The 12,397-nt window shown below is 66.8% G+C and overlaps 2 protein-coding genes across 7 annotated transcripts in view; one reads left to right on the forward strand and one right to left on the reverse strand.

Annotated features, from left to right (window-relative positions):
• LOC141976241 (myosin-14-like) overlaps nucleotides 1-10,613 on the reverse strand; it is a 50,036-nt gene extending 39,423 nt beyond the window's left edge. For 3 of the 6 annotated variants that reach the window (XM_074937106.1, XM_074937104.1, XM_074937105.1), the window contains exon 1: nucleotides 5,108-5,284. The gene's annotated coding sequence lies outside the window, so the exon portion shown is untranslated. Of the gene's footprint in view, nucleotides 1-1,053; nucleotides 1,131-5,107; nucleotides 5,286-10,283; nucleotides 10,375-10,604 lie in introns of those variants that run through there. The other 3 variants (XM_074937103.1, XM_074937100.1, XM_074937101.1) reach the window with 3 other exon arrangements.
• Nucleotides 7,005-9,303, forward strand: IZUMO2 (IZUMO family member 2). Its single transcript, XM_074938025.1, has 6 exons — nucleotides 7,005-7,233; nucleotides 7,541-7,615; nucleotides 8,271-8,291; nucleotides 8,483-8,563; nucleotides 8,850-8,973; nucleotides 9,245-9,303. The coding sequence occupies exons 1-6, from the start codon at nucleotides 7,005-7,007 to the stop codon at nucleotides 9,285-9,287; spliced, it is 573 nt and encodes a 190-aa protein (XP_074794126.1). The 3' UTR covers nucleotides 9,288-9,303.
• Nucleotides 10,614-12,397: the final 1,784 nt, after the last annotated feature.

The raw sequence follows: 12,397 nt of genomic DNA on the forward strand, positions 1-12,397 counted from the left end.
GGGGCCTGGATGGCGGGGGGAGGCCCCCTGGCTCCCCCACACCTCAGCCCATTCCCCCCCCCCACTCTCCATTTCCACAGCTAACCCTAGCCCGGCACTAGGGGCCTCCCCAGCTGCCCGCCCCTCCCCCCCGGGGGGGAAATAAGAAAATAAGCACCCATGGGTCTAGGAATTTAAAACTCTTGTGGGGGGGAAGATTTCTCATTGTGATCTGTCCAGAACTGTTTGTTATTGTAGGGTCTTTGTGAACCACTGGGGGGGGCGGGAATGGGGGAGAGGCACATTGTTTGTCACTGTCGGGATTCTGGGGAGCACTGGGGGGCATAGACGCAGGGTCTGTTATTGTAGGGTCTCTCGGGATGACTGGGGCTGCGTACGCTGGGTTGTTATTGAGCTTGAGTAGCTCTGGAGTGGGGGAAGCCCAGGGCTGGGCTAGCAGGGGGCTGCAGGTCGGGAGTGAGGGGCACCGGCAGAGCTATGGGGTGAGCGGGGGTTGAATCAAGACTCCTGGGGTCTATCCCCAGCTCTGGAAAGGGAGTGGAGGCCAGTGGTTAGAATGGGAGGGGGGCTGGGGGCCAGGACTCCTGGGTTCTATCCCCGGCTCCAGGAGGGGGGTGGGGTCTAGTGGTTAGAATGGGAGGGGGGCTGGGAGCCAGGACTCCTGGGTTCTATCCCCGGCTCCAGGAGGAAGATGGGGGCTGGTGCTCAGAACAGGGCGGGGGCTGCTGGGCTCTCTCCCGGCTCTGCCACTTCTCCTTTCCCTCAGTTGCTTCATGGGGGGGCAGCAGGGGCAGCTGCGGGTGGGGGCAGAGCTGCATTTCCCCATTCCCGCAGCCAGGAGAATCCTGCCCCCCCCCGCCCCCAGCAGGACAAGCCCCAGCCTGCCTCTCCCTGAAGGTGTTTCGCTTGTTGGATGCACACAGGAGGGGGAGGGGGGGGTGGCGGCAGGCCCTGGCTCCTGGTTCACCCCAGCCACCCCCTGCCCCAGATGGGGGGACCTCCGAGCACCAACCAGCCTCGAATCCACCCCCAACCCCCGGGTGCGCCCCTCACCTGGCACGGCCTGTACAAGGATCAATCCCGGCTTCTCAGACAGCAGCGCCCGGCGGAGCCGCCAGGCCGCGTCACTGAGGCAGGGAGGAGACAGGAGGGAACTGCCAACCCCAGAGGCTGGCATGGGGCAGCTCCTGGCACTGGGGAGGGGAGAGACCCAGCCCCGCCCCCGCTCTGACCCACAAGACCCCACCCCCCTCCCAGTGTGGGGGAGAGAACCCAGCCCCCCGCTCTAACCACAAGACCCCACCCCCCTCCCAGAGCTGGGAGAAAACTCAGGAGTCCCTGGCTGCCAGTGTGAGTCCTGAACACACTTGACTGATTCAGAGCCCATCACCACCAGAAACTGAAAATCCAGCTGTGGGGGGGGCCCAGGGCTGGGCTAGCAGGGGGCTGCGGGTCGGGAGTGAGGGCACCGGCCGAGCTGTGGGTGGGGCCCAGGGCTGGGCTAGCAGGGGCTGCGGGTCGGGACTGAGGGCACCGGCAGAGCTGTGGGTGGGGCCCAGGGCTGGGCTAGCAGGGGGCTGCAGGTCGGGACTGAGGGCACCGGCCGAGCTGTGGGTGGGGCCCAGGGCTGGGCTAGCAGGGGCTGTGGGTCGGGACTGAGGGCACCAGCCAAGCTGTGGGTGGGGCCCAGGGCTGGGCTAGCAGGGGGCTGCGGGTCAGGAGTGAGGGGCACCGGCAGAGCTGGGGGGGGGGGTCACTTGCACCGCTGCGTGGACGCGCCAATACTTTGTGTCTTGGCTGGTGTCCCTCCCTCCCGCCCACAGGGCAGGGCAGGGCTCAGCTCTGTTCATTCCCTAACAAGGAGCGAAGAGGCAGGTATGAACACCCCCCCACACCCTTTGGCCCAGACCCAAGGCAGGTGGATCTGGCAGCTCAGCAGGGCAGGGTGCAAATTCCAGAGTCACCTGCTCCAACCGCATCCGCCCAGGGCTGGGAGAGAACCCAGGTGTCCTGGCTCCCAACCCCCCTGATCTAACCGCTAGACCCCACTCCCCTCCCAGAGCCGGGGAGAGAACCCCGACCCCAGTGATCGGCTGCGTTCCAGCCGTCTCAGCTGACACCCTGGCCCTGGGAGGGACCGGAACCTGGTCCAGCCCCCACTCTCCTACCAGCTGTGCCCAGCCGGCCCGTTAATTAGCTCATCAATCAGCACACGGAGCGGGCATTGCTGGGCGTGCCACGGAGGAGCCAGAGGCCCCGAGGTGCCTGCAACACCTGGGGAACCCCCCGCCACTGCGCTGCTGCCAAGTGGGGAAGCTGGCGAAGCGGGTTCTGGCCAGGTCAGCACATGGAGGAGAGACGACACGGCTGGACCCACTGGACTGCCCGGGGGATGGATCAGCAGGGGGCGCTCTCCCCGGGCAGGCAGGGCTGGCCCTGATGCCCCAGGGCGGCGCTAGGGGGCGCTGGACTGCAGGGAGCCGGGGGGGGGGGTTCAGCAGGGGGCACTCTCCCCGGGCAGCCAGGGCTGGCCCCAATACCCCAGAGGGGAATAATCTCTAGGAGACACACAAGCAGGTTTTGGCCATCATGACTGGTTCTCTCCCCAGCTCTGGGACGGGAGTGGGGTGTAGTGGTTAGAGCAGCGGGGCTGGGAGCCAGGACTCCTGGGTTCTCTCCCTGGCTCTGGCAAGGACAGGGCTCTGAGCCAGGCCCATCGTGCCGGGGTGAGGGGAGGGTGCTCTCAGCATAATTGTGGTCTGTGCTGTGGAATGCCAGGAATGCCTCTGAGACCCACAGGCCAGGCTGCATCCTCCCCCCGCTGCCCCCCCCCGTCCCCTCATGAAGCATCTGGCCGAGCGTCCCCACCCACACAGCTCAGCGGGCACCAGGCAGGGAGCCTGCCAAAACCAGGGGAGATGGGCCGGTGGGCAGGAAGGGGGCTGGATACCCAGATAGATGGGCCTGGCGGGGTGGGGGGGGGGAATCCATCTCCCTGTCCTGTCCTGCCCTCGGCCTCCCTCTACACGGGCAGTTACTGCCTGTGGGGGTTGATGGAGGTGCCCAGCTCTGGAAGGGGAGCGGGGTCTATTGGTTAGAGCGGGGGGGGGGGGCTGGGCGCCAGGACGCCTGGGTTCTCTCCCCAGATCTGGGAGGGGAGTGGGGTCTCGTGTTTAGAGAGGGGTGGGGCTGGGAGCCAGGACGCCTGGGTTCTCTCCCCAGCTCTGGGAGGGGAGTGGGGGCTAGTGGTTAGAGCCATGGGACTAACTCAGAGGGAAACATCCCCACACCCCAGTCCCCGCCCCCGGCCAATCTGAAAGATCAAAATCCCCGAAGGAAAGGGCCTGTCCTAGAATGCCTGGCGGCCCCTCCGCTCCCTTCCTTCCCCCCAACCCTGCACTGTCACTGAAGAGGCAGCGGGAAGGGGGGGCGATCACGCCAGGCCGGCCCCGCAGGTGCCCGCCCATCTCGCCCCCCCCGCAGCCTCCCCGATCCCGACGCGCCAGCTAATTGGTCTGGCAGCCTCCCCCTCGGGCTCCCAGCTCCTGCCAAGAACCCACGGGCCGGCCGCCTATTTTGGGTGCAAAAGGAGCCGGCCCAGCTTCTCAGCACGGGGATATAAATACAGTCGGCCCGGCCCGGCGCCCAGACGCCCCGGTGCCGGGAACCCTCCCATCCCCACCCTCGTCCCTTTCCACCGGACGGGGGCAGTTCGAAATCAGCGGCTGCCGACGATTCCCGTCCCCACGGCGGGCTCAGAGCCTAACCCGGTGCTTACGGCTGCAGCGAGCCAGGCCTGGCCTCGGCGCCGACGGGTGCCGGCAAACCGGCGCAGGGCGCGAATTCGCTCCGGTGCAATTCTCGCTAGGCTGCCGGGCGGTTCTGCGGGCGGAGCGGGGCCTGTTCTGGGAAAGTGTCCTGCAAGATCGAGAACCGTGGGGACTTCTCTCCCGGTACAAAAGGGGCCGTATCCCGGGGGTCGGGGTTATTCCAGCAGCTAGACCCCCCCGCCAGCACTTTTAGCGCAGGATAACCGCCCCCCCCCCAGCTCAGCTGGGCTGGGCTGCCTTGAGCCAGCAACGCGGGTATCCAAAGCCACACAAAATACCGGCGAGAGCTCGGCTCACCCGTAAACCTCCGGACACCCGCCGCTGCGTTTGCCCGCCGCCGCTAGAAACCACCCCCCCCCCCCGGGGCCCAGCGAAACAAGGACCGAGGTCTTGCCAGCCGCCAGCGTTGCTCAGCAGGCAGCGAGGGGGCAGAGCTGCCGCATCCCGGACTTTGCTCCGATGGAAAGCGAAGCGTAGGGGCGTCTGTTCCCCAGCGGCGCAAACCTGCCTCAGTCCCCCCCGCGCCGGGGGAGCGTCCTGCCCGGTTCCGAGCCGCTTCGGCCAGCGTGCGCCAGGGGGAAATTCCAGCCCCTCTCGCCCCGAACAGACCCCGCTTTGGGGGCTCAAGGCGCCCGCCCGGCCTGGTTCCTCTCCCCCGAATGGCTCCAGATGGCAGGCTCTTTGCCCCGGGCGGGCGAGCAAGACACCGACCCGCCGGAGAGCGGGGTTTCGTTCCCCACCCCACCCGCCCCGCTTCGGCAGAGGATCGCGCCCGCCCGGGAAAGGGAATCGTGTCATGTCACTGCACAGCCCCTCTGCAAAGAAACAAACCGAACTCGGCCTTGCCCCAGGCTGGCCCCCGGGGTCGGACAAGGGGACCCCAGGCTGGCATCCTGCTGAGTATATGGGGGCCCCTGGGGCCGGATAATGGGACCCGCCGCTGCGGATAACAGGACGCCCGGCCTGGCTCCCTGCTGCAGATAACGGGATCTCGGAGGCCAGATAACGGGACCCCCGGGCCAGCCCCCTGCTGCGGATAACGGGACCCCTGGGACCAGATAACGGGACCCCTGGGCTGGCAACACGCTGCGGCTAACGGGACCCCTGGGCCGGCTCCCTGCTGCAGATAACGAGACCCCTGGGCCAGCCACATGCTGCAGATAACGGGACCCCTGGGCTGGCCCCCTGCTGGGGCTAACGGGACCCCCAAGCTAGCAACATGCTGCGGATAACGGGCCCCCCAAGTCGGATCCGGCGCCCGCCTGCGCTGGGGTTACCTGAGCAGGGCCGGAGGAAGGTGTCCGGGCCGGGGAGGTGTTGGCCGCGGAGGGGGCGCAGCTCTCACGGGCTATTGACAAGGCCGAGCCGTGCTCACTGGCCCGGAGAGGCAGCCGGGTGATTATGCAAATTTATGTAAATTTATGCAATTAGATTATTGCATTTTTGGAACCGTCCAGGCCCAAACCCCCCACCCGCCAGCCGGGTGCCCCCCGGGACAGCGGGGGAGGGGGAAAAGCCAGGCTCCCCCGACCCACCCACATGAGCCCAGGTGCTGCCGGTCCAGCGGCCAAGGAGCTACTGAGCTGCCCCGGGCTGGGGGGAGGTGTCCCGGTGCGCTGGCCCCGCCCACTCCTGAGGCAGCCCACCAATGGCAGGGGAGTAGGAACCCACAGCAGCCATGGGACAGGTTAGTGGGGGAACGCAGACCACGCCCACTACAGCGTGGGCGGGAGGTGAGGGTGAGTGGCAAGGGCTATGGCCAATCGGCAGAGGGGACAGGCAGAGCGGGGTGGGGCGAGTGGAAGCTGAATGGGGCGCTTTGTGTGAAGCTGGGGGGGGAGGGGGGATGGCGGGATCAATGGGGCCCATTGTCTGGGACCCAGAGTGTGGGGGCAGACAGTCATTGGACCAGCAAAGTGCCCCTTCCCACTGCAGGTGCGGAACCCAGGAGTCCTGGCTCTCAGCCCCCCCTGCTCTACCCAATAGACCCCACTCCCCTCCCAGAACCAGGGAGAGAACCCAGGAGTCCTAGCTCCTACCCCCCCTCCCCCTCCCCCTCTAACCACTAGACCCCACTCCCCTATCAGAGCCAGGGAGAGAACCCAGGAGTCCTGGCTCCTAGCCCCTCCCCCCAACCACCAGTCACTGCTCCCCTCCCAGAGATGGGGAGAGAACCCAGGAGTCCTGGCTCCCAGCTCCACACCCGCCAACCACTATCCCTCACTCCCCTCCCAGAGCTGGAGGATAGAACCCAGGAGTCCTGGCTTCCAGCCCCCCAACCACCCCCGCTCTAACCACTAGACACCATGCCCCTCCCACAGCTGGGAACAGGACCCCAATCTCAGCCTCTCTGTGCCTGGATCCACCCCTGCAGAGGTCCCAAGCGGCTACCAGGCTCACCCTCACCAGGCCGGCTCACTCACCCCCTACTGCCCAGCCCCCCGGGCCGGCTCGCTCATCCCCACTGCCCAGCCTGGCAGCTCTAGGTTGCCCTGACCTCTTGTGGCACAAGCTGCCCAGGGGCTGGAGCTGGCTGCTGCCAGGCTGGGGTGGTTCCTCCGCCCACCGACACAGGCCTGCCTGCAATGACACAGCACCAGCTGCCGGGCCGCGGGAGACCGAGCCCTCCGGAGCCAAGCACCAAGCCTGGGGATTCAGTGGATTTGGCTGGCAGGAGGAGCCAGCCTGGCACCCCCCGCGCTCCCGGCCCAGCCACTCTGTGCCACCCCCACCACCCACACAGCCCCCTGCTGTCGCTCACGCTCGATCGCCAGCATCGGGAGGGAACCCGTTACTGTTGGCCTGCGATAGCAACCCTCAGGGCTGGGGTCTTCCCATGCCACCAAGAGGGGACACGCCCTGCTGCCAGGCTCAGGGGGGCCATGGCAAAACTGGGGCTACATTATAAGCTCCCTCCCACCCGTTGTCCAGTTAGACTGAGCGATCATTGCTTTGCGTGTGTCCAGGGCAGCGCCCAGCGCGACGGAGCCCCAATTTCAGTGACTCTGTGTTTGGGTAGCGCCCAGCATGATGCTGTACCCACACACCCCTCTGCCCACACTGTACCCACAATCCCATGCTGTATTGTGATGTCACCCTCACCCCGAGGATTCTCCCTGGTGCCCGGCGCATCGGGGCTGAGAACGGGCAGAACTTGTCACAGCGGGCTGCGCCATGGTGCTCCCGGCTCTCCTCATGCTGGGGGCCTGGCTGGCGGTGGGTGCCGGGGGCTGCCTGCAGTGCGACCGGCAGATCCGCAGCACCCTGGAATCGCTCCGCACCAGCCTGGTGCCCCGGCAGATCCGCGACAGCCGCCTGCAGGCGAGGGCCCAGGCCCTGCTGCGCGGCATGGAGGGCGGGTTCTTCCGCCACTACGCCACCAGCCAGTTTGCGGGCATGGCGGGTATGGGGCACGGTCCAGGGACCTCCAGGGGGCACGACTAGGGGTATCCAGGGGCCACAGCCCACGGGTATCTAGCAGGCACAGTCTGGGGGAGGACTCTGCAAGGATTGTGGGAGCCATAGGGCAGAAGGGATGAGGTTGAATCCACCAACACTCCACTCTCCCCTCTGTACCCAACACCCCCTCACGCACACACCCACTCTGCCCTGGCAGTCAGGGCTGGCCCCAGGGCAGCACTAGGGGGCGCTGTGCTGCAGGGGGCAGGATGAGGGGCAGGCTTCCCAGTCCGATGTTTTCTCCCCCTCAGCTCTGAGCAGCATCAACGCCCTGATCCACCGCGTGAGGCTGACGGCAGCTGGCCTGGAACGAAGCGCCCTAACAGGTGACAGCCCCGCGCCCCACAGTGCCACCAGCATCCCACAGCGCCCCCCAGTCCTGCACCCCACAGTCCCACGTGCCACCAGCACCCCACAGCACCACCAGTGCCTCACAGTGCCAAGCCCCACAGAACCCCACAGTCCCGCACCCCACAGCAACACACAGCTCTGTGACCTCAGCACCCCACAGAGGCCCACAGCCCCATGCCCCCCGCATCCCACAGTGCCCCACAGCCCCACGCCCCCAGCACCCCACAGCCCTGCACCCCACTAGCCCCACACCCCCAGCACCCCACACTGCCCCCTGCTGAGACAGGCAAGGCTGGGATAGCTGGGAGCATCCCCGCAGAGCCAGCACCCCCCCCCGCCACTCCCCACAGCGCCCCCTCACCACCAGAGTCACTCCCCCGTCTGTCCCCAGACCAGGCCCTGCTGGACGCGCTGGTCGCTTACAGGCGCAGAACGACCATGGAGCTGAAATCGGCTCTGAAGGAGCACCAGGCAAAAGGTACCAGCTCCTGGGGGTGGGGGAGGCCCTGTCCCTCTGCCCTGGGCCCCTCCCCCTTCCTCCAATTCCCCCCCCCCAAATCCCCTGGTTCTGCAGGGCCCTTCAGTCACAGTCTGGGGCTCTGATCGGTTTCTCTCTCTGTCTCTCCCCAGCTTGTAACCCCAAAACTTGTGGTAAGTCGACTTTCCATCGCTGCTCGGGGAATGGGGCAGGGGGCCTGTCCCCCTGGGGGGGGGCACCCCGATCTGGCCCCAGGGGGAGGAACTGGCTGGCTCAGGGGGGGCAGGGAATGGGGCAGGTGTCAGTGGGGGGCGGGGGCTGGCTGGGGGCCTGCCCGGGGGTTTCACTCTTTCCCCCTTCCCAGGCTGGCTCTACTATGACGTCTTCGACTGCACCCATTGCAGGAAGGCCAAAGCCGTCTGTTTGAAGCAGCACCACTGCCTTGGTAGGGGGGTTGTCGGGGGGCAGAGGGGTGGGGGGCAGGGAGAGGTCGGGGGGGCCATGGGCAGATGAGCATGACAGCCAGCGGGCCGTGGAGTGCAGGGTCAGGGAGGGGGGGCATGGGGGCTCACACAGGGCCATGGGGTGCAGGGTCAGGGAGGGGCAGGCACCCAAGTCGGGCGGGTGTCGTGACTGGGTCAGCGCTGGGGGGGCGCAGACAGCAGGCATTCGGGAGGTACTTGGGAGGGGCCTTCAGCTCTGTCAGCTGCTAACCCCCCTCCCCAACACAGTGGACTCCCAGGCCCGGCTCTCCCTGCGGTATCGGCCCCCAGCCCCCGGCCTAGCCATCGCCCGGACCGGTGTCTCCGTGGTGCTGTGCATGGGTGCCCTGCTCTTCCTGGCGCTGAGCATCGCGTGAGTGTGAGAGGGACCCGCCCCACCCCCCAGAGCCAGCCGCATCCCTCCCCCAAAATCCGGCCACATCCCCCACGACGCCCCCCAGAGCTGGCCACATCCCCCGTACTCCCCCAGAGCCGCCTGCAATCCACCCCTTGAGCCGGCAGCATCCCCCTTTGCCCCCCCGAGCCGGCCGCATCCCCCGTGACCCTCCCCCAGAGCCGGCCGCATCCCCCGCAAGCGAGGGGTCGCTGTCCAGGCCCGTCTGACTCTGTCTCTCACCCCCCAGGGCTGTCACCTACTGGAGGAACCAGCAGTCCCTGAGGCAGTAGGACCCATACTCCCCACACACGCCCCCCCGTCCCAGCAGCAGGCTGGGGACAGGGCTGGACAGACGCTGGAGCCGCCATGGTGGAGATCACAGACAAGGGGCGCTAGCTCCGGCTGTCAGCCCCCAGCCCCCCAGATCTCAGATCCTCTCCCACCCCCCGCTCCACTCCAGCTGGAAATTAAACACAGACAACAAGGTTTTGAGTCCTGGCTCCCAGCCCCCCCAGCCACTAGACCCCACTCACCTCACAGAGCCGGAGAGAGGAGCCAGGAGTCCTGGCTCCAAGCCACCCTGCTCTAACCACTAGACCCCACTCCCAGTGAGGAATCTATGTACAAACGACACAAGTATTTTATTTCCAGGCTTACACTGGGGAAGCCATGGGGCCTGGCATGCCCAGGGGGGTGAGGGGTTGGGTCCTGCTGCCCCCGCCTTCCTCCCCAGCTGGGCTGGGGGTCCGGATCCCGCTGCCCCTTTCTCACTCCCTCACCTGGCTAGCACTCCAGCCACCTGCCCCGTCCGGCCCAGGCCCTGTCCTCCAGCTACCTGCGGTGTCGGTAGCATACACAGTACCTAGGGGAGAGTGGCTGTCAGGGTCTGCCTTCTGCCCGCGCCCCCCCGGACTCCTGGGTTCTATCCCTGGCTCTGGAAGGGGAGTGGGGTCTAGTGGTTAGAGCAGGTGCGACTGGGAACCAGGACTCCTGGGTTCCATCCCCAGTTCAGATTCCCCCCAAGTGCTGGGTGTGGTCACCCCATTTTCAGTATCTGTGGTGAGCCCTGAGGGGTAGAGGCCCCCTGAATCTGCCTCAGTTGGGGGGCAATCCCAGGTTTTGGGGTGCGTGCAGATGGGGGCAGGATGCCGAGGGGGCAAAGGGGGGGAATATGGGAGTCGGGCATCAGAGGCAGGGAATGTGGGGTACCCAGGGCAATCCCCCCATCCTGAGCCCCCAAGTCTGCCTCTCCATCCCAGCTCCCCAAGTCCAGGCAGGGCACTCACAGCAGGGCGGCCGAGGCCAGCAACACAGATTGGCAGACCAGGAAGAGATAGAGGGTGATTTCCTTCCTCTCCGCGTCCCGCGGGTCCTCCTCTGGGGACAGAGAGGGGGTGAGCCCTGAGCATGCCCCACAGCCCCCCACACCTCCACCCCACTGACCAGCAGCCCCCGATTCACCCCACAGCCCCCAACCCCCAGTATCCCACACCACCTGCTAAGCCCCCCATTCACCCCACTGCCCATCAGCCCCCCCTGTTCCCCACATCCCTTGCTGCCCGCCCCCACTGCCCAGCCCCCCACCCCGAACCCCCGGCAGCAGCTACCTCCGCAGAGCTCCCCGTCGAAGCACTGGGCGCTGATGCGAAGGCAGGTCCAGCAGTCGAGAACTGGCCCCTCCGTAACCGCTGGGATGGGGAAAGGAGGGGGACCAGGTCAGGGACCCATGGGGAGACCCCGCCCTGCCCTCCAGGGGATGCCAGCTCCCACCCGGCCCCAGGGCAGGGCCTGGCTGGCTCAGGGGGCAGGGAATGGAGCCCAGGGCCTTTCCCCTCTAGGGGGTGCCAGCTCCCATCCGGCCCCAGGGGGGCAGGGAAAGGGGCAGGGGGTGGCCACACTCACTGCAGTCCTCGGAGCAGGCTGTGGGGGAAGCACAGACAGACACAGCATTAGAGCCCCACTCCCATGGGGCACTCCCTGCCCCCCACGCCCCTCAGAACTCTCCACCCACCCAGAGGGCCCTACCCTGATCTCAGGGACTCTGAACTGAGATCTCCCCGCTCCCCCCCAGTGCTACTTGCATCCCATGGGGCTGGAGACAGGGGGCCCCTGGCTGTCCCATGGGGTGCGGGGGGGGGGGCAGCCCATCTCCAGGGGTACTTACCCAAGTCAGCGAAGCTCTCCAGGGTCTCTCGGAGGCGGGTTCGCAGGGAGTCGCGGTGCTGGGCCAGCGTCAGCTGCAGCAAGTGAACCCCTGGGGGATAGACGGACATTTCTGGGGGGCAGCCGGCCCTGCACACACCAACACCAGCTGAGATGGGAGGCACCTGTGACGTGGTGCACACCTCAGCTCCGGAGACCCCCAGCCCCACTCCCGCCCCCCACCACCCCCAGCTCCTGCCCAGCGTCCCTGCCCCCCAGAACCTCCTGCCCCTCCCCACAGCCTGGGCCCCTCTCAGCCCCCCAGATCTAACCCCCCACACACACACGCTCACCTTTCCAGGGCGTCTCCTTGAGAGCCCTCAGCCAGCTGGTCAGAGCAGCTTTCACAGCCAGCACCCCGCGGACATCTGTACAGGGAATCAAGGGTTTGGGGGGGGCACTCTCTGCCCCCCAGCAGCTCCGCCGGTGCCCCTCACTCCCGACCCGCAGTCGCTGCTAGCCCGGCCCTGGGCTCCCCGCCCAGCCCTGCCGGTGCCCCTCACTCCCGACCCGCAGCCCCTGCTAGCCCGGCCCTGGGCCCCCCCAGCCCTGCCGGTGCCCCTCACTCCTGACCCACAGCCCCCTGCTGTCCCAGCCCAGGTGCCCCAGAGGGAGGGGCCGCGCACCCAGCACCCGGTGGTGTTTCTCTGGCAGGTGGGTGCTGTAGAGACGCTCAAAGGCCTGGACGTGGCGCTGAATTAGGGCATCCCGGTCGGGCACCTCAGAGGGTACCACCTCCCGCAGCAGAACCCCCAGCCCCCGCAGGAAGGGCCGGTCGCAGTGCAGGCAACCGCCCGCCCCCCGGGGGCGCAGCAGGAGGAAGAGGAGCAGGAGGGAGCAGGACATGCCCACGGATCTCCGGCCCCGCTGTGACCTCATTGCCCGGGCAACATCACAGAGCCACAGGGGCAGAGTATTCCCTGGGCGGGGAGGAAATGATATCAGAGGCAGAAGAAGGGGTTAAAAGGAGTTGGTGGCAGCACAGGAAATGATGTCACAAACAGATGTGGGATCTAATGAGGAGTGGGTGTAGAACAGGAAGTGATGTCGGAGGCAGAGGATAAGGCTGAAGAAGAATTGACGGCAATCAGGAAGTGATGTCGGAGGCAGAACAGGAAGTGGTGTTTGCAGCAGAAGAGGGGCTGCGAAAGGATTAGAGACAGAACAGGAAGTGATGTCGGAAGCAGGAAGGGGGCCC

The sequence above is a fragment of the Natator depressus genome, chromosome 23 (genome assembly GCF_965152275.1).
Source record: "Natator depressus isolate rNatDep1 chromosome 23, rNatDep2.hap1, whole genome shotgun sequence".
In the NCBI taxonomy this organism is placed as follows: Eukaryota; Metazoa; Chordata; order Testudines; family Cheloniidae; genus Natator; species Natator depressus.